This window comes from Pygocentrus nattereri, chromosome 19, assembly GCF_015220715.1.
Source record: "Pygocentrus nattereri isolate fPygNat1 chromosome 19, fPygNat1.pri, whole genome shotgun sequence".
NCBI classification, from domain to species: Eukaryota; Metazoa; Chordata; class Actinopteri; order Characiformes; family Serrasalmidae; genus Pygocentrus; species Pygocentrus nattereri.
This window is the reverse complement of record NC_051229.1, coordinates 33,923,771-33,947,816: the sequence shown is the minus strand read 5'-3', so window position 1 is coordinate 33,947,816 and position 24,046 is coordinate 33,923,771. Positions and strand designations below refer to the sequence as shown.

Sequence of the window (24,046 nt, the reverse complement as noted above, 5' to 3'; positions counted from 1 at the left end):
AACATAGAACCGTTTTCAAAAAAAGAAGAATGTAGAACACATTGTCCATCATTTCACCACATAAAGAACCATTTAATCATGAAAAGGGTTTATATAGAACTCATGGTTATAAGCGGAACCATTTCCTTTACTAAGAACCCTTGAATAACCAGCTTTACTTTCAGTATAATACCAGTATACTTTCTGCTGTCAGGGTTGCCAGGTTCGTGTTTTGATGCTAGTTTGAAATCTTCAGCAGTTGAGCAAACTTTGGGCTGATCTTTGCTGGATCTGGCAACCTGCTGTAGAGAGCACTGAACAAGGAGAAAAGGATCTGTGGACTAACCAGTTTTAACCAATGAGAGATGTTTGTTAATAAAAGTCCAAGAATTGGAGCTCATAATCTTTAGATGTCACCCTCAAAAACATAATTGTTGTGTGAATTTAATTTTGCCAAACACTTTCAATTAAATAGACTAAAGTTAGCGAACACAGACTTTGTAAATTCCGAAATAAAATTCAGTTGTTGATGGAACAAATTGGAAACATTTCAATGCAGTTTTTTTGGATTTCATTGGATTGTAATCCAAACATTTTTCATTTGTTGAAATATACAGTACATGTACTGTAAAATAACAGCAAAACAAAAGTAATAACTCTTCACTACTAAGGGTTAAGCTTTCCAGACCAGGGACCTCATGGAATGACTCTATGATAAGGTTAAATGATTGCTGCAAACCCACTTGCTAATGCTACACCATAAACAGAACATTCAGCTTATGAACACTGCTCCCCGGCCTTCGTAATCATGATGCTGAAGTGTTCCCGTATATATCATTTGCAAAGTAATATCATTCAAATGGGACTGTTGGGACTACAGAGCCCCATTTACATGCGTCTGACTGCGCTACAGTCAACTATATTAAACTGTCTTGGGCAAAATATAATTCTAGCCTAATTCACCAAGATATGGGTTCGCTAAAAATACCCAATAGAAATAGAACAGTCCTATTTTAGTTGCTTGAGTGTCACTCAAACACAGGCACACATGTACTGCGCCTTTGAATGGCTTTTAATTATCTGCTATTCTCCAAACAGCAAGTCGATATAGTTCGCTGGATAGAGTTTATCTCCCTGTCTCTGAGGGGAAATAATGAAATAAACTCTTATAAGAGACAGGATTTTAGAATTGTCAGTCTAATATTTCAACAGTATTGCGTGACTCTGCTTATCAGAACCATCAGAAGATCAGTAGGTTTGATTCAGTGCATGCAAACCCACAGCAGTTCAGGACAACACAGTGCAGCTGAAGCAAGTTGTCTGTAGTCGAGGCCCCAAACACAGACACCAACGAGAGCAACAGGTGGTTATGAATGTATTAGAGAAGAGAGAGAGAGAGAGAGAGAGAGAGAGAGAGAGAGAGAGAGAGAGAGAGAGAGAGAGAGAGAGAGGAAAAAAAAGCGAAGAAGAAGAGGACAGAGTGAGAGGAGGGGTAGGGGAGAGGGAAGAGAGGGGAAGAGAGAGAAGGAGATATAGACAGAAAAAGGGGGAGAGAGAGAGTGAAACAAAAATAAAAAGAGAGAGCAAAGAGAAGGAGAGGGAGAAAGAAAGAAAGAACAAGGAGAAAAGAAAAGAGAGAAAAAGAGAAAAGCGAGAGAGATGAAAGAGAGGAATAAAGACAGAAAGAGGGAGATAGAAAAAGCCTCAAAGTTGGCAACAGAAAAAAATTAAAGAAAGAGAAATAGAGAGATGAAAGAAATCAAAGGACAAAAAAGAAAGAAAGTGAGAAAAAAGAAAGAAAGAAGGAAAGAAAAACAGGAGAAAGAAAAGAAACAGAGGGGGAAAGAAGAGGGACACATGAAAGAAAGAAAGAAAGAAAGAAAGAAAGAAAGAAAGAAAGAAAGAAAGAAAGAAAGAATAGCAGGGAAAAAAGAAAGAAAGAAAGAAAGAAAGGAGAAGAAGGAAGGAGAAAACCTCAGTGTATGAGACAAAAGAGAAGCAGAAAAAGAAAGAAAACGTCAGAGAGAAAGAGAGAGAGAGCAAAAAGAGTGAGGGAGACTGAAAAAGAACGTTGCTTGTCCTCCCTGTCTCGTCTATCACTCTCCTTGAGCTTTTGTGCCAAAAACAAAGCTTGCGTGTGCCAACGGTGCTAAACGTGAATAGAGCCCGAATGGGAAGGAGCCTCCATCTGGAACGCCAGTCGCATCTCCATAGAGACAGATGTATTGTATCACTCTCTTCTGCACTCCATTTCCTGTCTTTCTCCATCCCCCCCATCTGTGGCAGGTTTCTCTCTCTCTCTCTCTCTCTCTCTTTCTCTCTCTCTATCTATCTATCTATCTCTCTCTCTCTCTCTCTCTGAATGCTCTCAAAAACCTCCTGACCCTCTTCATTGTTTTTATCCGGCTCTGTGTGCTTTCCCTCTCTATCTCTGGTCTCTCTCTCCATCTCTCGCCATATCTCGCTCCCCACCTTTCGCAGTGTCTGCCTGACAACAAGCCTGCCTCCGTCTCTTTAAAAAGCAGCCAGTGCCCAGTGGATTTCATTAGCACTCACTTGCCCGTCACTCTTGCGCATGAATGGTGAGAGAGGTGGCGACCATGGCGACAGGGGCAGGGTCAGGTCACTGTATTGTTGGCCTTTGGCCTGTGGCCTGACCAGGTGGGAGCGACTTCTTCTGAATGAGTCGGTCCAACTGAGGCCCAGCAGAAAACTCCCCCTATCCAGTCCCTGTGCCCCCACCTGTATGATTCACCCAGTGTGTCTGGAGAGTCTCTGTGATGCTGCACCAAATGCAGTGGGGCCAAGGCTGCGGCACGGCCTCCACGCATTGTGTTCGTGATTTATGAGGATTTGTCTGGATAATGTCTCGCAGGTAAACTCGCTGCTCATAGGAGTGGAGCTTGCCTGTATATAATGCTATCAGGCTGCACAGGCAGTGACCACCCCCTACTGGCCGCAGGGGTGAAATGAGTAGATACTTGTTTGTGTTTTAACCTTGCAAACAGCTCTGGTCCTGGAGGGCCAGTGTCCAGCACAGTTTGGTAACTGTCCTACTCCCACTAAACCTGGCAATTAACAGATTAATAGTCTAACAGACAGCACAAAGTGTGCCAGACGCTGGCATTTCAAGACAGGAGTTGTGCACCCCTGTTCTAAACTCTAGGCCTAAGTTTGTCCATCCCTCCTATAGGCCTTCTGTTCAGGAATTAATCCAAAAGTTTGCTATAAATCATTATTAATTATATACAGTGCTGTGCAAAAGTCAGACACCACCCTTTTTTATTTTGATTTCCAGTCAAAATAGCCAATAAGTATAAGTTATTTATTTTTCAAGAGATGTTTATGAGGAGACTAGATACCAGACCACTTGCATAAGAAACCACCCAAAACACCTGGTAGACCACCAAAGACAAAAACAGTAGGGGCTTGAAATAAAAAACAGAAGCTGCTTGTGTTCTCAGAACAATGGACTGTCTACCCCAGAGTCCACACATCAACATCATTGAATGTGTAGGAGATTCTTTGGATCATAAGACGCAGAAAATTAAACCAACTTCTAAGACTGAACCTTGTAGGATTTCTTTAAAAAAAACGTTATAAAGGATCTGTTACCTCTGTTCTGACTGACTGTGCCGTGTTTTACCTTGTTCACAAAGTAGTCCTGCCTGAAATCCTCAGGGGTGTTAGAAGAAATAAACTTCTGCTACTCCTGTTTTATTCCTGAATCTTGAAGGCTGTAATGACATGCTTGCTTACTGACAGCCATGAACAGCACAATGTTTAGTAATACAGTTAAAGAGCCTATATCAAGACCGCACTAATTTTCTTAGCTTTTTTCAAATAAAAAAAGTTTGATATAGCATTCACTCCCCTGTCCATACAGTCTACATGTGAAACTATCCTGCATATATTGAACTCTATTTGTGATGTGATAAGAACCAGTGAAATATGGATTTATATATAGTTCACTTTCGCCCATTCACATTAAAGTTATAATGAGTGTTTCAGCCTGGACTGTGTTTTGAATGCGAACACAGAGCAGTGAATCAGAACAGATTATTTATATATTAGTTTTAAAAGCGAGGTAACAAAAATAGCCTGTTTGAGAGGTCAGAAATGGTCATGTAAAAAGGAATTGTGACTGTTTTTGGTACAATAAAACACATACATCATAAATGGACATCATAACTGGACAGATAGTGGAAAAAGTAGGATATGAACCCTTTAATATTCTACACAACCTCCACTCCAATAGCTCCAATACAGGCCATCTGCAGTAACAACACTCCACATTACTTCAGGAGTAATAAACAGGCAAAGCAAGCTAAGTGTGGCCAATGTGTGGCCATTTACATGTGATGATGGTTGTGATATCCCAATCATGACAAATTCAAAGCTGACCATTTTTGCAGCTTATCTTGTGTGAGGGACTTTGAACCCTTAACAATGTTTATAAATGAATTAAGTCAAAGGAAATTCCCATGATATAGGCTCTTTAAACAGAAGTACTGTATTTTAATGGATTTCTCTCTCTCTCTGTCTCTCTCTGTCTCTCTCTCTCTCTCTCTCTCTCTTTCTCTCTCTCTCTCTCACTCTCTCTCTCTGTCTATCTCTGTCTCTCTTTCTCTCTTTCTTTCTCTCTCTCTCACCTCTCAGGTGTGTCGGGAGTACCAGAGAGGGAACTGTACGCGAGGTGAAAATGACTGCCGCTTCGCCCACCCAGCTGACAGCACCATGATCGACACCAACGACAACACAGTGACCGTGTGCATGGACTACATCAAGGGCCGGTGCTCCCGCGAGAAGTGCAAGTACTTCCACCCGCCAGCACACCTGCAGGCCAAGATCAAAGCCGCCCAGCACCAGGTCAACCAAGCGGCGGCAGCCGCCGCCATGGTAGGTCTGCCCCTACGCCACTTGTACACAAGGCCCCTCCCACCTATCTGCCCGCTCCTTAGCACATCTCAGGCTCTTCCTGCTCCTCCTTTCTTAGCCCCTCCCCTTGTTCCATACCGAAACTGTAACCACAGCAACTGCCAATTTCTCATAAGCTATGGTGAAGGTAATGCATTATGTGCCAATATGCCAAAAAAGCTGACTGGTGTGTTTGCTTAACCCTCTTCCCTCTATGTCAGCCGTTATAACTGTGTTATAATTGTTGGATCTGTGCATTCAAGGATTCTTTAGAATGGATTCAGTAGCAGTAGCTTCTCTGTGCCAAAACTTTTAAGGCAGGTTTGGTAACACTTCATTTGAACGCAATTACACAACACTGACATAACCATGCTGTAAACATGTTATTACAGATGTCAAAAGTATGTGGACACCTAATGGTAATCATTTATTCTAAAGCTTGAGATTAGGTGTTGCAATAACATTCATTGCTTTAATGTATATAAAATTAAGCATATAGCCATGTAATCTCAATAGACAAGCATTGGCAGTAGAATGGGTCGTACTGAAGAGCTCTGATTTTAAATGTAGCGCTGTTATAGGATGCCACCTTTGTCACAAGCCTGTTTGTGCAATTTCTGCCCTGCTATATCTGCCTTAGACAACTGTAAGTGCCATTATTGTAAAATGAAAGCATATACAAACAACAGCCACAAATTGGTAGATCACATAATCTTACAGAGTGGTTCTGTTGAGTTGCCTGTCCTCTGTTGCATCACTATATCTAGCCTATATCTAGACAAAACTAATTTTCTTAGCTTTTTTCAAATAAAAAAAATTGATACAGTATATAAACTTTATTAAAGTTTCATAATATAGCATTCACTCCCCTGTCCATACAGTCTATATGTCAATTGACGTCACAAGAACCATTGAATGTACATATATCTATACCAATGTACATATATCACTACCAAGTTCCAAACTGCCTCTGGAAGCAACATCAGCACAGGAACTGTGAGTCAGGAGCTTCATGAATTGGGTTTTCTAGGCTGAGAATTGCACACAAACCTAAGATCACTATGCCATGTGCTAAGTGTCGGCTAGAGTGGTATAAAGCATGCCCCCACTGGACTCTGAAGCAGTGGTAATGTCTCCTCTGGAGTGATGATTTATGCTGCACTATCTGGCTGAATCTAGGTTTTGTTGGATGCCAGGAAAACGCTACCTACACAAATGCATTGTGCCAGCAGTCTTCCTACAAATTCCCACAGACAAACTCCAAAGTCTTGTGAAAAGTCTTCCCAGAAGATTGGAGGCTGTTATAGCTGCAGCGGGCAGCAACTCCATATTAATGCCCATGGTTTTGGGATGGGATGTCCAACAAGCTCACATGGGTGTGATGGTCAGGTGTCCACATACTTTTGTGGTGTCCATATACTGTATGTCATAATGACAGCTAACTAGAGTACACAGCAAGCTGGTAATGGTAGCATGACTGGTAACATGACAGCATATGAAATCTGCCAGTCTGTCAATGTTATGTAGAAGGGTTTAAATAACCGCCACCACAGATCTTGTCCTTGATTATTTCATACCAACTCATCTGGCATTTCACATCCTGGAGTTCCATGAAAAAGACAACACAACCGTCTATGTAAACTATGCAGAATATCAAAACTGAACTCTAAATCGTTTTTAAGTTATGAATTTTTAAAGTTTGCCTTTTAACTTTTTCATATATGACATAAAATTAACTTGCTGTGGTAGAACATTTCAGATCAAATTTAAAATGAATTTTTATATATATTTATATATTTGTTGTATGTTTTTTTATTGTGCTTATTATGTTCTCTTTTAGAATTAAGCAGCAAAATTCAGTGAACATTTTTAAGTAACATATGAAACATATCCTTGTAATTTAGTGTTTATTTAAAATGGTAAGGCAAATCAATTTATGCACAGAAATATTTTTTCTATTTTTTTTGGGTGTCTTTTTGTGTTTATTTTTAAACTGTATCTAAACAAAGTATGTTTAGTTTTACATTTGTATCTATTATTATATCTATTATAATAAAATATAATAATTATATCTATTATCTATCCATCATTATTATTTTATAGCAAGTCAATATTTAAGTTCTTTTTTAAAGCAGATATGCCTGATAGTATTGTGCATGTTATTAGTACAAATGAATGTATAAGAACCTGATTGGGCACATTTTACAATTTTGATAACTAAAACACTATTTGGAGCACAGTATTGAAACTTTGCATAATTGCTTATATTAAAGAGAGATTTGTTTCTTAATTTTTTGGAAATCCAGAGAAACCTATCATGTGAGCTACCAGGCCTTACATAGACACTACATGAGTTGCCATGGAATAGCCCTCTTCTTTTTGACAGAGCACTTTACCAATACCTGCCATTGTGTGTCTGATTGTACAGAAGAAAAGGGGGCTGATTATGATTTTATTACTCCTTAATTTCTGCAAGCAGAAGTAGATAGAACCTGTCTGGCTGTTAATAATGTTCTTCTATCTATCGCAGTAACTGACCCTTTTGTACATGACACTTAGTGTAGTCCTCTCAGTAACTAATTGTCATTACTGTGCATGCATTAGTCTTGTTATTTGTTGTATATTGCATTCCGATGATTTGTTTTTTTGTTTTTGTTTTTTTTTCTCACCTACCCAAACTGCACTGCTGCCCCCATGATGCACCTCTGCTTGCTGTTTATGTTAATGCGCTTGATCCCCATTGGCCCATTGCCATCATGTGCTCGCTGCCTGCTAATTAAGACTCAGTCGGCTGTCAAATCACTGAAGCGACCCCTCGAGGCAACCTTTGACCTGGTACTATGACCTTTCACCTTTTAGCTTGGCATGTAGCTCTACTGTAGAAACTTTGTTGAACTAAAACATTATACCTGATTTTTCATATGCAAGATTTTATAGAAGGGGTGATTAATTGATTGTGCTGCATTCAGTAGGCCAGTATTATGTTATACAAGGCCCAGACTAACTTTGCTAAATACAAAAATGGATACATAAGTATAATAATAATAATAATATTTGACTATTGTTAGTCACAGTCAGTTCATCACCTCTACTGACACAGGGCGTGAACAAGTAAGGGTAATTTATATTTATTAAAATATCTACATAGCATGACTGTAGACTTATCTAAATGTTCTGTCTACATATCCTGCATGAACGTTACTGTTTCTAGTTTTGCATGTCTCTGGGAACGGGTGGGTACATAGTGGGGGAGGGGGGGGATTTAACACCGCCTGAACTTTATCATGGAGCTAGCAGTGCAGATTTCTTTGTTAATACCATCTTTGTCTATTATTATTATTACTGTTATTAAAGTGATATGCACATTTAATGAGAGCTCCACCACTTAAAACAATGCCTGCTTTACAAAAGTAAATGTAGTGCTGTATCCTTTGCAAATGTTGCCCTTTCTCTTCACTTATGTGGGTATTAAATCTGAACCACTGTGAGTTCCAGTGTAGGCCACTGATTGCTTGCTGTTTGACAAAGTTTTTGTTCACAGTAAAACTTTCTATCTCCTAACAAACTCTCCCTTCTCTCTATTCTCTACCTCTCATCCTCCTCCGTCTGGGCGACAGGGGATACCACCAGTTTTGCCTCCATTACCAAAGAGACCTGCACTTGAAAAAACCAACGGTGCCACCGCCATGTTCAACACTGGCATGTTCCAGTACCAACAGGCTCTCACCAACATGCAGTTCCATCAACAGGCAGCCTTCATACCGTCAGGTAGGCCTGCTTACTGCATTCTACCTTTCACCTGGGCACCTTTTGCATTAATATACTGACCCCAGACATGCCTGACTGACACTAACCTTGCAGAGTGCCACCCTCCAGCTCCAAGCATACAAAGACTCTATGATTAGAAAGCGTATTTACTCTGTTGTTTACCTGAACATGGAAAGCCCCTTAATATTTTTGCGACATCAACCATTTTCAGTGTATTTTCCGACATCCCTGGTAAGGAAAATGCTAGTGTGGTGAATTTTGAGAGAGGAATCTTGAATTTCAATTGATTTTTTTAAATTCAGTGATTGAGATGTAACAGTCATTCAAAGTGGTTCGAAGTGAAATGGTTCAGTGCAAAAAAATGTACCTACCCTTTACAGTGGAGGAGATAGGAATAACCAGAATTCACAATGCCTTGGATGTTTACCATCCAAATCCACAAGCGTGCATATGTGAATCTGAGTTTTTAATCTGAAAAGAGGTGAAGGTGAAGATTGTAAAATAATAGTAAAAATTGAGAAAAAAAATGTTTCCTCTGGGGACTATTTTGCCTTACAGCTCCCTGTATGTATATTTTTGCAATAAATAGATTTTTAAAAACACATTTTAGTCCAAAAGCTTCTCAATCTATCATAAAACAATGTCTCTGACAACAAGCAGTGTATTTGAGACAATTTCAAGTAAAACGTTTTGTGAAGGAACTATTACACATCCTCAGACGTCTGATTCCTATCACCACCACTGTAAACCATTCTGCATGAGTGTTTCACACCAAACCACTCTGACTTTGTTCATTTGGAGATTCTCCAATTCATAGATGCTCACACTATTTGACTTTTCTAGCACAACCAAAGTTGTGCATAGTTTTACTGTTAGTCAATGTTGGAAATGTTGTCTTTTCAGGATGGAGGAACATGATTATAAAACTTTCTATATAGTGAAAATAACTCTGTAGACTGTCCTTTATTTATGTCACTCTTACAGCCATTTTTTCATAGACCACTAAGTTTGCTACTTCCATTTCTGTAATGTCCCTTTCACTTTGAATTTGGGTGCAGTGCTTAACATTAGCACCAACAATTTAAAACAAGCCACCGTCCTAACCTTTATCCTGTGAAATATGTAATAAGCTACTTCTTACATTTTTTCATGTGCTCCACATTTTAACCCCCTAAACCCCATATACTACCACTGCTACTAGTACTACTACAACTGCTACTAATAAGAATAATGACGATGGTAATAACTTTATCCAGAGCACTATCATACAGGTGTCAGCTTAAAGTGTTGTAGAGACATGTAATAAAGTTAACAGGAGACAATTAAATTCATATTTCAGTTCCTCACTTTCATAGCTACGTAACTGATATAACTACTGGATAATATTCCTTAAAAAGTAACTACACCCTGCTATTTTCAGCTAACTCCACTTTGAAAAATGCTCAAAAATGGGAGGGGCATGCTGGAAGGGGCACTGCATTGATGTTCTGGTTTGGAGGTGGGGCTGCGAGGGAAACCTGGGTGGGCTAGGCTGCTGTGCTTTTAGGGCGAGCGTGTGTTAGAAACCAGAAAATATGGAGAGTGACAGAATCAAACGGCACTTCTGCAACTGAGAGTCTTACAAGGTTGAAGATTTTTCATTACTTCCATCCCCATCTTCGACGAGGGAAGGTGTTTCTGATCAGGCAGTGCATCTTTAGCCTTAACAGTATGAGCCACTGACTTAAGCCGGCGAAGAGTTCGCAAAGTGCCAGAAAGTGATTAGCAGCAAGCAGCATAGGCGTCTGAACGGTAGAACATTCCCTAAAACGATGACAGCTAGCTTCTAATTATCTGTCCAGCAGGTCCATTCAATATAACCCGAGCTCTGATTTGTTAAATGCACTAAATTCCAAATGAAAAAAGTGGATTCCTTTGAATACTGTCTAAGTTTTATTTAGTTTGACATCAAGGTCGCAGACTGACTCACCGGTCAGCCAGGGTTTGCTGCAGTGGCCATAAATTCTTACGCTTTGCAAGCTGTTCATGGCAATTACCGGTGTTACATCCGATTCGGTTCCCTCTCAAATTCACATTACTCTTCATAAGACCAAACCCTCGGCACCGAACTAACTGAGCAGAAATCAACACTGGAACTTTGGAAAGTGATGAAAAAGTCAGAGAAAGGCTGACACATTCAATAACAATGCCCGTTTAATGCTTAACCTCTTCGATTTCAGTAGTTCCAGTGTTGCTTGCTGTTGATTTCTGTTCCATGAGTGTGAGAGTCCGAGAGTTTGAGTTGTGAAGGTAAATGTAAATCGGATGCAACACCGGCAGCTTTATGGAGACTCGCAAACAGGAGACTCGTAACCGGTCCAACATCTTTACTGCAAACTAAGCTCAGATTAATTGGATTATTTACAGTTGGTACAGACAGCTGGCATATTGCAGCTTTGTGAGGTGGTGCTGGGAGTACTTAGCTCAGTGCGTGGGTACAGTCATCTCCTCTCTCTGAGCTCCTATGCTTTCATATTTATAAGCACAGCATGAGTGGGGCGTCATCAGGGGTCGGTAGTGTTGGTTGACTGATTTGCATACTGTGACGTGTCTTGGTACTTCGGTACAAGACACGTCATCCGCGCCCATAGCAGAGTTAAACCAGAGGGGCGCTGCAGAGGCGGAACTGACCATGAAAAAAAAAATTGTACAGTTTGGAAAGATGTGTTAACATTACAAGCAAGGCTGGGATATTTTATTACAGAGCAGTGCATTTCAGCTGATACTGAAAAAAAGGCCTTAGGGTGTAGTTACTCTTAAAATTTTTATATTTTATGAAATTTGGAACATATGTGGTAGTTTATTTACTAAACACAGTCAGTCTTAATTCATAAAACATCATTTCATTTACACACACACTTACAAATACATATACATATGTTCTCATATGACCTCTGTTCTCATTGGTTGCCCTGTATCATTCCATAATCAAACATACAGTCCATGCTGAAACACCTTGTATTACTTTAATGTAAATAGGCAGGGCTGAACTGCTGTAGGCCGGATAGGCAGACACATGCAAATACATTGTCTTTAGTGACATCACAAAAATCTCTGCATTTAAATGGGCTGTTTTTTTCAGCTAACTTAATGCATATGAACTGGTTTTGAAACTGTAATAGTGATTACATACTACATCAAACCTTGGTGTAGGAATAGAGAGGAGATTTCACTTTTCTCTGATATGGACCCTTTAATCTTAATGACTGAACCATAAGCTTACAGTTAAAGAGTTAAAACCTCCTTTCCTAAAATGACTGGCTGACCCAGTACCTGCTCTCTGCAGGCCTGATCCTGTCTTAATATTGCAGTATACCTCAGTGGGCTCAGTCAAGGTGAACCGTCACTATCCCTCCCCCAGTCTGTTTGGCAGCACCGGCGCCAGCCCGGCCCGACCCAGCCCCAGCAGTCATCTCACTCCAGCCCGCTGTCAGCCCTACCTGCCCTAAAAATAGCACCGCATCGATTTTCACCACACTGATACTCCCGTTCCCCCCACACCGCAATACACAGCACCCCCTGCCCCCTACCCCTGACTAACACCACCCCACCAGTCCTGTCACAGCCCGTTAAGAGCGTGCAAATGGACAGCACTCTGCAAGGACAGTTAGATCAGTAGCCTAGTTGGAGTTTCCCAGCAGCTCCTGTAAGAACTTTACAGTTTCTGCTTTGGCTGCTGCTGTTAGAAGGTCTATGTCAAATTCATTGCCTCAGTTTCTATGTATTGTGCATTATGTTCAGATGTAGTTTGTGTGTAATGTTTGATTGTGGTGCCCAGGGCCTAATTAATATGCAAAGGTGCATTAAAGGAGCTACACGTGAGTTTCAAGAAGTTACATTGCTTTTGTTTGCAATTTCCAATTGTTTCAAGTGACCTGTTCATACTTCACAGAATATTGGTAAATTCCCCCATTCGACAATAATAATAAACTGTAGTGCACTGTAGCACTGCTCGACCTTTAATACCCCTACAGCCAAATAATGCTTGACCTTTAATGCCCCTACAACCAAATAATGCTTGACCTTTAATGCCCCTCAGCCAAGTAGTTCTTTTCCATTAATACTCCCTCAGCCAAATAATCCTTAACTATTAATACCCCTCAGCCAATTAATCCTTAACCATTAATACCCCTCAGCCAATAAACCCTTAACTGTTAATACACCCACAGCCAAATAATATTTATCCATTAATACCCCCTCAGCCAATTAACCCTTAATTATTAATACCCCCTCAGCCAAATAATACTTAATCATTAATACCCACAGCCAAATAACCCTTAACTCAGTAATTAATCCTTAACCAGTAATACTCACTCAACCAAATGACCCCTAATTATTCATTCCCCCTCAGTCAAATAATCCTTAACCATTTATACCCTTAACCAGCCAAACAACCCTTAACCACAAATACCCCATAGCCAAATGATCCTTAATCACAAATACCCCACAGCCAAATAACCCTTAGCAACAAATATCAACATGCCACCTCAGACAAATGACCCTTAACCATTAATACCCTCAAGAGTCAAATGACCCTTAACCACGAATATAAACATACAATCTCTGCCAAATGACCCTTGACCAGAAATACCCTTCTCGGCCAAATGACCCTTAACCACAAATATCCCCAGCCAAACTTTATACAGCTTACATAGCGTTATTAGCTGGCTTTGTAGCAACTTAAAGTTAACTCACAAGCTGCCACCTTCTAGTCATTTAATTGAGTTAATGATAATGTGGTGGAAAATGTGCCCTTCAAATTCAAAATACCTGGTTTAATTAGCAACAACAACATAGTCCAGCTCATTTATGTAGCTTAATAAACTGCAAATATAATATTATGCAGCAACTCTAACAAAGTGTGCTACATTTGGAATCAAAAGCATTCTTGGTAAAATTGGTCTAACTTAGCAAATTTGCTGTAAAAACCTCATTTCTGGCCAGAGCATGTACAGGTCATTTATTCCACTTCATGCAAAATCTTTAAGGCTGTGCAATTATTCATTGGCATCCAATGGATTGATTGCAAAAATAAACAACTATATTAATTAAAATTGCCTCAAGAACCAGAACACTTAGAACTAATCTGAAGCACCACGTTGAGCTGCTGACACATGTTGACTACAGCTTAATGCTTTGAACTGATTTATGAAGTTAATGGGATTGGAAACACGATGATCTTACTTGTAGCTCTTTCAATGTGACTAATACTGTGCCATAATGGAATGTGCTATGAAAGAATACACCCCAGTTACTCACTGCACCTCCGTAACAACCATTAATTATCATGTATTAATTGTTCAGTGCCTTAGAAGGTTTATTCCCCTGTTCCCGTTAACATTATTATCCTGTTTTATGTTTCCATTCTAATGACACATGTGACGGGTTGTGTTGATTCTTCTCCCCCTCCTTCTGCCTTTCCACTTCACTTCCTGTTGCAATGCATGATGGGCAGGCTCAATATTGTGCATGACACCTGCAGCGAGTGTTGGTAGGTGCCAGCTTTCTTTCTTGATTATCTTTAAACCCTTCCTTTTTTTGTTCCCCAGTTACCTACACTCCATTTCAATCATCACTTAGTGGAGCATTGTGCATCAGAGGGGCTAGATGTCACATTATTGTGCCAACTGACATCAATTAACTCCCGAGTCATGACATTTACCTGACATTTTACTGAGAGGAAATAAAAACACAACAGCAATGATTTCTGAGCTCCTCGTAGTGTAGTTGGAATAAATATGCCGGCGAATTTCAGACTGGTAGCTGGTAGATTTCCATTCGTGAGGTTTTAAAGTAAAAGAGACCACAAAGCAAAGCCATAAAAGGTAAATATCTTTCAAATTAACAGAATATTTTGGTAAAATGTCTCATTTGCACATTTTTCCCCTTACCGAAAATATAGTCGATCAGCCAAGACATGTTTGGTGACTTAAGGCCGTTTCTTCGGCTTCGCACTGGAGCTATGAGGCTAATGTAGCTAACAATCATTGAATCCATAAACACAAGCCCAAATCCTCAAGCACTTGTCTCAAGCCACACCATTAAAGGGGAATTCCAGTCAAACCTTCTGCATAATTCAATGATTAAGATGTAATCAAAGTTATTCAGAGGGGTTGACGCAAAATGCGATGTGATCCAAGGAATTGTTCGGAGTGGTGGTGAATACATTCATGGCGGAGAAGTTCATGCAGGGGGTTTTAAGCCAAAGAAAACTTCATCATCATCATCAAAATTCACTGGTGGTTTTGGATCGTAAATAATCAGGTTCCTAAATTGGTTGGTGCCGATCCCTGGTTCCTAAATTGGTTCGTATGTTTCTCTGCAGTTAACCATGTCACGTCAAACCACTCTGAATGGCTTTGTTTACATCTCAATGCCGGAATTATGCGACAATTTTCAACATCAAGTTAAGCAGTCCTTTTTAAATAAACAAGGTAAAATGGCAAGCTGGGGTCTCAAATGGCATCCAACTCACTACACAGTGCACTGTATAGGTCCTAAAATAATGGCTTCTGCACCCAAACTGTACATTATACGTCTAACAAAGAGAAATTTGGGGTTCAGCCATATTTCCTGCTGAACATATAATACATTACAGGCGAATAGAAGCCAAAGTAACTCACAAAGTGCATGTAGGGAGGCTGTAGGGAGGCATTTCAGATCCAGCCTCACCGAAGGAAGTTTTTATAGATGTCAAGGATTGGCTGAGCTTTCAGCTTTGCAGTGAAGTTTTTTTCCTTTTTATAAATAAGAGCAAGTTACACTGTGGTCTAAACCACATAGGCAGGTCTGCAGGATATTGCTTTTGTGAAGATGTTTTTACCAGTAAGGAAACCTCAGGGCCTTTCAGGCCTTTAAAGAAGATATAATGATTTCTGGAGAATTTAAAAGTAACCCTTACAGTACCAAAACTGTATCAGTTTCATTTGATTTATTTGAATAATCTCGATTGTTTTATTTATTATTAAAAGTGGTTCAAATCTTGCTACGCTCAATTATTGAAAAATTATGGAAAACAGTGGCAGGAGCTCTATGGCAGGACGGTTTACTGAAAGAGTCCCTGTAAAACTCATCCATATGAAGAAAATTCTATATCTTAATGTCTCTTTAACAAGCTTAAATAAAACAGACAAAATTTGTTCATGTGCATTAGCATTAGCTTAGCACCAACATACTATCAGAAATTCTTTAGGGTGACCATCAGAAATTATAGTAAAGGTATTTGTTTCATAGAGTCTGGACTTCGGGAATGATGGATTAGCTCTAATAATCAACTTCATTGAGTCAGCAACTATGCAAATATAAGTTATGTCTAGATATTTTTTCTAGGTATTTAGATTTTTTGGGGAAAAATTCAGTTGCTTGCCATACCAAGAGCAAAAATTGGGCATGTATGGAATTTGGCAGACATCTCCTTTGAGACCTCACATCTATAAAAATAGAGATCACATTAAAAGCATGGCCCATTATTCTTGTTCTACTGACTCTATTAGGCACAAAGTGCTTTGACCCCTAGGACTGCCACTTGTGATGGAATTTGTGGTTATCCACATTGACCTCCAGTGCTAAACTAAAGGGGCAAACTCCAGACACCAAACATGTCTTTGCCATTTGACTAGGTTTGGGTAACAAAAAAAAGAAGAACGATTCAAGCCATTAAGTAAAAAGTGTAGTTCTAAAAAATACATGTTCAACCTTTTTCCCTTAATTTTGTGCTTTCATCCTCAGTGAAATGTTGCTTCCTCGCAATGGCAGCATGATTCATCACTAATGTGCCCTTGACCAAATGACCTGTGGCATGGCTTGTACTTTGTGTAACCCCACCCCCACCCCCCCACCTCGACCATGCTCATCTGCCTTCACTGAAAGTAATCAAATTGATATCACATCTGCACTATCCCCTGTTCATTTTGGTTATTTGGTTTTCCCTCCGAAAAGTTCCCATGATGCACGGTGCTTCGCCAGCCACTGTGTCAGCAGCCACCACATCTGCCACAAGTGTTCCCTTCGCAACAGCCACAGCCAATCAGGTTTGCTCCTTTACCGCTTTCCCTCTGCCTCCGTTTAGCTTTCTAGCATCTCACTCAGCTCAGTTTTCTTGCTGTGTGCGTGTGTTTGCATGTGAGAGAGGTTGCCGGACGTGTTCTTGGGTGTGTATATGTGTGCGTGTGTGCGTGTGTGTGTGTGTGTGTGTATGAGGCTGCATCATATTGTATGTGTTGACCTCTGTCCTGTCAACCTGCATGCGAATGCAATCATTAACCACTCAGTCAAAGACAAATACCACATTTCATGCTAGGCCTGATTTTCAGACTGAGTGGATTGCCGTGTTTACTCATCAGATTGTTGCTGACAGCTTTCAGCATCACGCCTGATACATATGACATTAATAATACATAATAATGCATCATTACAGAGGACATCACTCATACAGAACTTGGCTAGTAATTTAAAGGGGCATTCCAGTGTAAACCTAGCATTTGTTTTGTATATTCTATAATTATATATTTTGTATATTGTATAATATTCTGCAGTACAGCACTGCATCCATCTCTAAAGTGCTTGTAGCTTTTAAAAAGTTCCACCCACCTTCAAGATACATCATCAAAAGTGGGTTTTCTCATTTTTACACCAGAAAATCTCACTCTAGAGACAACTTTGGCACCTCTGAAGGAGGCCAATAAGCACGTTTACAGATGTAGAGATGGTTTCATTTTTAATGTCCAGAATGCCCCTTTAATTTTGCATATAACATTTAATAATAAATGCAGATTGCAGTTATTGTGTAGACTATTAGAAACACCTACCTTGTGCTACCACTCACCGACCACTTTATCATAAACATCTGCTTTGTGCTTCCACTCACTGGCCACTTTATCAGAAACACCTACCTTGTGTTTCCACTCACTGGCCACTTTATCAGAAACACCTACCTTGTGTTTCCACTCACTGGCCACTTTATCAGAAACACCTACCTTGTGCTTCCACTCACTGGCCACTTTATCAGAAACACCTACCTTGTGTTTCCACTCACTGGCCACTTTATCAGAAACACCTACCTTGTGTTTCCACTCACCGGCCAATTTATCAAAAACGCTTACCTTGTGCATCCACTCACTGGCCACTTTATTAGAAACACCTACTTTGTGCTTTCACTCACTGGCCACAGATAGATCTTACAGGTCTTTATATAGATGTACATCAGATATCCATCCGTCATACACAATTGTCTCCCTTTTAGTCATTGGTCAATTTCCGATCACAGGCCACTGTTATCCAGGTATTATTTGGGTAGTGATTCATTCTCAGCATAGCAGTGGCACTGACATGGTGGTGTGTGCGGTGTTGGTATGAGTGGATGAGACACAGCAGTGCTGCTGGAGTTTTCAAACACTGTGTCCATTCACTGTCCACTCTGTTTGACACTCCTACCTTGTTGGTCCACCTTGTAGGCATGAATTCATAGATGGTAGCTCATCTGCTGCTGCACAGTTTGTGTTGGTCATCCTCTAGACTTTCATTAGTGGTCACAGGACGCTGTTGGCTGGATGTGTTTGGTCAGTGGACTATTCTCAGTGCCACTGCGGTGCTCAGAATGATCCATCACCCAAATAATACCTGCTCTGTGGGGGTCCTGACCACTGAAGAACAAAGTATGCAGAGAAACAGATGGACTACAGTCTGTAATGGTAGAACTACAAAGTGCTCCTATGTGGTGAGTGGAGCGAGTGAGTGTAGAAACAAGCAGGTGCACTTCATGAAGTGGCTGGTCAGTTTAACATCTATATCAGGTGGCATTTTTTTTCTGAGCTGAAATGACATTGTAGCTCAGTGTACATCACAGTGACATAACGATGATAATATGACAGCTCTCCAAGTGGTTGGAGAAAGGTGTCCCTGAGCAAGTGTCATTTTACCATTTATAAAATTTAAGCTGTCACATCATCAGCATTATGTCACTGTGACAGGCACTAAGCTACCAAGTCAGATGGAATAACATACTGTCATTCCTCCACAAAAACTGTCATATGACATCGAAGATGACAAAAGCAGATGATGCTTATTGGAAAAAGCCTTCAGTAATGATTATGTAGATTTATGTCAGTTGTTATGGCAAGCCTATGTAGGTGTTATGTGGCCTTATGAGCACTGAAAATGTTTAAAAACAGAAATTTTGCTATGCAGACAGAAGAATAAGCTGGCTATGTATTGCTGTGGCGATAAAATTGTAAATGCAGTGCTAAATGCTCAATGATCTTGGCCTCACTGCTTTCAATTAATGTTTCTCTTTTATTTTGTTCTTGCCTCCAGATTCCAATAATATCTGCAGATCATCTGACTAGTCACAAGTATGTGACTCAGATGTAGGAGCATTTCAAACAGTAAGTTGTTTTATACTGATGTGCATGTAGTGTTTCATTTTTTCCCACAAGGCCCCCTTTTTTGACATTCGTGTAGGTTTATGTATCAGTTATTTTTATTATTTTTAGTGGCCTCTCTTTATCCCTTTGAAATTAAACCGTTTTTGTTACTGTGCCTTTAAGCCTGATATGTGTATCTGATTAACTGCCTTAAAATGCACAGAGATACAGAAAATGCACTGTTTTGTTTCTTGTCATCACAATGAATTCAAACAGTCCTCATTCCAGCCTTTCTTTATCACTTAGAATTAAACCAGCTCTTTTTCTTACTGTTCCTCTAAGACTGATATATGTAAATGAGCTCTCTTCTGATCAATGAGAAATTGCAAAAACTGATGTTGTTAGTTTCCACATTTGGGCCATTCATGGAAGTCACAACAAGACGACAAAACCTCGTAACTCTATTTTTGTCGTTTTTCAGTTTCTGACATAATTTGAAAATGTTTGTTGGCCTTTACACTGTGTGTAAATTTCATGATGAACGGACCAACACAAACAGCCCAAATTGACTTGAAAAAACGTCTGGTTCCATTGACTCACATTAAAAGGAAAGTAGGTTTTTTCCTTCTCCTGTAAAGTTACCATTTTGGAGATATGAGGTTTTGCTCTGACAACAGCATGGACATAACAATATTTACAGGTTTACTACACACTAAAAAATTATGGCTCTTCAAGAGTTTTTAGCAAAGAAAATGGGTCCACACAGAACCATGAACATTTAAAGAACCCTTGGCGTGATTAACGGGTTCTTCAGATTGGTGGAGAATGTGCTGTAGATGGGTAGAATAGAGAACCTTTTTGAAAAGCTAGACATTGTAGCAATACCAGCACCATTTTTAGTGCTATATATAATTCAAAGAAGCATTTAATCATGCAAAAGGGCTCTTTGAATCTTCATAGTTCTATCTAGAACCATTATTTTAACTAAAGAACCTTTACACACCATCATTTTTTAACTGTGTAGGTTTTCAACAAGCAAGGAAATTTGGTTTTCACTGATGTGGGATGTTCCCAAAGCTGACCTCGTATCTTATGTTTTCTCCCTTCAGATCACATCGAAGTGTGCTTGTGTGCCGTCCAGACTTAGGAACCACCCTTAATACACCAAGCAGAGCAAAAGATGATAAAGAAAACCATGCCACCATTCCCCGGAATGACGGAAAACACGCATGCTTAACACCGTTAAGGAGATTTGACATAGTTCAGTCGGAGTCTTGAAAACTCTTCACTTTGGTAAACCAGACGAGAAAAAAACAAAAACAAAAACAAAAGAACATCACTGTCTGCCTTTTTTGTCTATGGATGGTAAAAACAAAAGCATGCCAGAACCATTTCAGTGACGAGAAAAAGGTCGATGTGTGGCGTCTCTTGTCATGTTCTTTTTTATTTTTTTATTTTTATTTTTTTGGTACATCGAATGAGGAATTTTTTTTTTTTTTGGGTGGGATTTATTTCGATTTTTTTTTTTTTTGAGTTTCTTTTATGGTTTACAAACTAACGTAAAAGGAACAAAAAAACGAATGTCAATATTGAGACTAGATGTTGTGCATGCAGTGTTCCATTTGTAAGCCGATATTTTCTAGAACCTGATTGTAATGAGGTTTTTTTTGTTTTGTTTTGTTTTTCTTTGTTTGTTTGGTTTTTTTTTGGAGGGGGGGGGGGGGTGGGGGGGTTGACGAAGGACACTTGCAAAATGACAACAATGAATGTTCTAGTTGTACGACACAGCAGTGTTCCTTTCTAAGCACATTGAAGCTTCGACTCTTCATGTTGCCGACTCCACATCAAGTGCCATACACAGTACTTGCATCCAAAAAACATTAGACGTGTTCTAGGTTACGTGTGTGTGTTATTAATGCCTTTAAGTCTCTAATGTTATGTCTTATTCTGTTTTTTTTTCTTTCTTTCTTTCTTTCTTTCTTTCTGGTTATCATATGGTTTCAGTATTTTTGGTCAGCGATGGTTTAGTGATACTGAACGTTTGTTACTTGCCCTACCTCCTCCCCCAATATCCGTACAAAATAATAGCCAAAAAACACTCAAAGGGCCTCCCTTTAGCTTTTAAGTGCTAGCTTCTCTTTCCCGGCTTTGCTTTTCATTCTGTCCCACTCTAGGCCGAGCGTTTGAATCGGATTGTGCCCTCTGTTATGCAGAGTGGAAAAGTGGCGTTCCGCTGAGTATCGGACTGTGGAGGGGAGCTAACGGATGATAACACCGTCTTACTGAGTTACCAAATCAGCATCAGTCACGGTGGGGCAATGCATCTGTTTATTTTTTTTGTTTGTTTGTTTGTTTTTATTAGTGAATTTACTCCATTTCTTGTTCTGGGCTGTTTTCTAGGTTAGGTTTGTCTGAAATTCCATTGAACGGAAAATGAAAAGTGGGGAGAAAAGAAGGATTAGCTTTCCTTTCTTTCTTTTTGTACAAAAAAAAGGTGTTAGCTTTTGTTGCTGTTGTTTTTTTTTTTGTTGTTGTTTTTTTTTTTTTTTTTGCTATTTTATATTTTGTGATCAGGGCTGTGGGTGTATCTTTTTTTCCGCTCCGCTCGGCCCTGCGTGGGTGGACGATGAGGGCTGAGGTCACTGCAGCCTCACGGAAAAGAGCTGGATAAACAATGCGCTCTGCAGCACGTGGGCGTTTCACAGGGCCGCTGATGAGCGCTGTTCAGTAGTAAAGTACATCCGACGAGGGCATGATTTAATGATTGTATTATTCAACAGCAAACCGCCTTAGTCCACACGAGCTCGGCGCTGCACAGTACCCCATTCAGACGTATCCACGCTCAGCTGTTCCCGTTCAATTACGGCCGTTAACTTTTTCCGCCGTTTCTCCCTCTTCGCAGACATTTGTTGATTGTTTTGACTGCATTGTTTCATTTGTATCTGTTGAAAAAGAAAAACAAAAAAACAGTGGAATGTTTTGTCACATAACTAAGCTTGGATACCGTTCGTCGAGTAAGATTTACAGATAACTTTTGTAGTACTATTAGAAATCATTTTTTCCGTTGTTGTTGTGTTCTTCATACCATACTCAGTTTTAAAACTTGTGTAGTGCTGATTTGAGTATTAGTAGTACAATTGTAAAACTAAATGATTTTTATTTTTAGTGAAAGGTAAGACTTTTTGTTTATGATTTTTCCTTTTTTTTCCTTGTTTTCGAACATCTTTTATATGGATATATGAGGAAAATAGTTGCCAAGAGACAAACTGAGTTGCTGCTGTGGCATCAACTACATCTAATATTGGAATATTTTAATGATCTTCTGGTTTGTAATTAGTCATTCGAATTAGAAAAAAAATATAGTTCTTAGATGTTAACGTTGTTTTCTACTGTATTCATTTCAAATAGTAACTATTGTTTGAATATTTCCAATCTCCCTGGAAGTCAGGCCTTGTTAAAGGAGAAAAAGAAAAAAAAGAAAGAAAAGCTGCATATATGATCACTCAATAGAGCGCGGCGGGATTGGAGGATCAGGTCAGGTGGGTGGGCAGTACGACAAGAAACGGGTAATACCAAAAAGGAGCCCTTTCGGTAATGCGCCACGCGGCAGGAAGGCGAGGGGGGTGAAGGTTGACTTTTTTTGCACTTCTGTACATAGTCGAAAAAGAAAGAAATCGTGTATAATATTGAGATCTTATTTTGAATAAAAATGTCTATAAATATGAGGAATTTTGTTAACGATATTAAAGAAAAAAGAAAAAAGTCAGGCTGAACAAAACTGCTTGCAAGTGACAGAGGATAAAAAAAAAACACTCGAAAAAGGTGAAAAAACGTCGCTTTGCTTTTTTTGTCAGCGGCTCGTAGCTTGCCAGGAAAATCTTCGGGTGGAGGCGACCCTTGCCCTCCGAGAGGAAGGTCCTAGGGGACAAGCTGTCTCCGTCTCGGACCCCCCCAAACGGGTCCGACAACACGAAATACAAGTCTTGTTTCTTTTCCTTCATCCACTGAGGATTGCATGTTAAAGGAATTAACATATACCACAAGAAAACTTCACCGAGTAATACTGAATAAACAAAACATGTTATACAGCGAAACTTATTTACAGTATACATTGTAATATTAATGTAATGGACTAAAAAAAAGTGCAAAAAAACAAAAAGTGGGTTTATTAAAGGTTAAAAAAATTCGTAAAAGTGTACACTCACTGAGGTCGGAGCTCTCGACGACAACGACGACGTCGACGACAACATCTACAAGTGTACGTCATAGCTATAAGTAAGTTTTTTCTTTTCATATGTTGTATTTTAAGTAGATGATGGATCAACAACCAAATTCTTTGGCGTTCAGAAACATGGATACCTGCGGTATCGCATTCCGAGTCGCCAAACGGATTCTGTGTTACCAAAGTTGATTGTGCTTACGCATTTCTTGCTCATTTTTTGCGACTCGTCGCCGACGGCCGCAGAGGGGAGGAGTCCTTTCTTTTCATCGGCTACAGATGCACATTTGAGTTTATAACACATTGTAATCTCCTTATGGTTTGTTTCTGCTTGTAGTGATAAATAATGTATTCTGTCCTACGCTGCAATTTGTTTCAGCTAATTTTATTATTTAGTGCTTTCTGAAGACGAGAGGAAAAAATAAAAAAAGGTTTTTGTAATTTAGCCAAATCTAGTCGGCCTCCACTCTTGATTGCCTGCGCTCGAACCACCGACGCTACAGTCTTAAGCCATAGACAGTTTATGGACTCACATCTAATCTCAACACAGATTTGGATGAACATCATAAAAGCACGTTTTCTGCCAATTAACCTATAGGTCAATCTGTCATGACGACGCAGGTACATTATTGGAGTACGACGCTACATTACAAAGACCTTAAAATGGCTTTTAATGCTTGATTTCATTCTTGCTGTTATGGAAAAAAAAAATCTAATGAAAATATATAAATGAACTTAAATAAAAGTGGATTTGCAAAACAAA

At 39.6% G+C, this 24,046-nt stretch overlaps 1 protein-coding gene across 9 annotated transcripts in view; it reads left to right on the top strand.

The window, feature by feature from the left end:
- The window catches only part of LOC108424044 (muscleblind-like protein 1), a 172,115-nt gene extending 148,069 nt beyond the window's left edge, over positions 1–24,046 (top strand). For 4 of the 9 annotated variants that reach the window (XM_037530909.1, XM_017691795.2, XM_017691794.2 and 1 more), the window contains 7 exons: positions 4,639–4,878; positions 7,678–7,731; positions 8,514–8,664; positions 14,159–14,194; positions 16,642–16,733; positions 19,015–19,085; positions 20,174–24,046. In XM_037530909.1, the coding sequence (XP_037386806.1) occupies positions 4,639–4,878; positions 7,678–7,731; positions 8,514–8,664; positions 14,159–14,194; positions 16,642–16,733; positions 19,015–19,071 (630 nt within the window). In that variant the 3' untranslated portion in view covers positions 19,072–19,085; positions 20,174–24,046. The remainder of the gene's footprint in view (positions 1–4,638; positions 4,879–7,677; positions 7,732–8,513; positions 8,665–14,158; positions 14,195–16,641; positions 16,734–19,014; positions 19,086–20,173) is intronic. The other 5 variants (XM_017691798.2, XM_037530908.1, XM_017691799.2 and 2 more) reach the window with 5 other exon arrangements.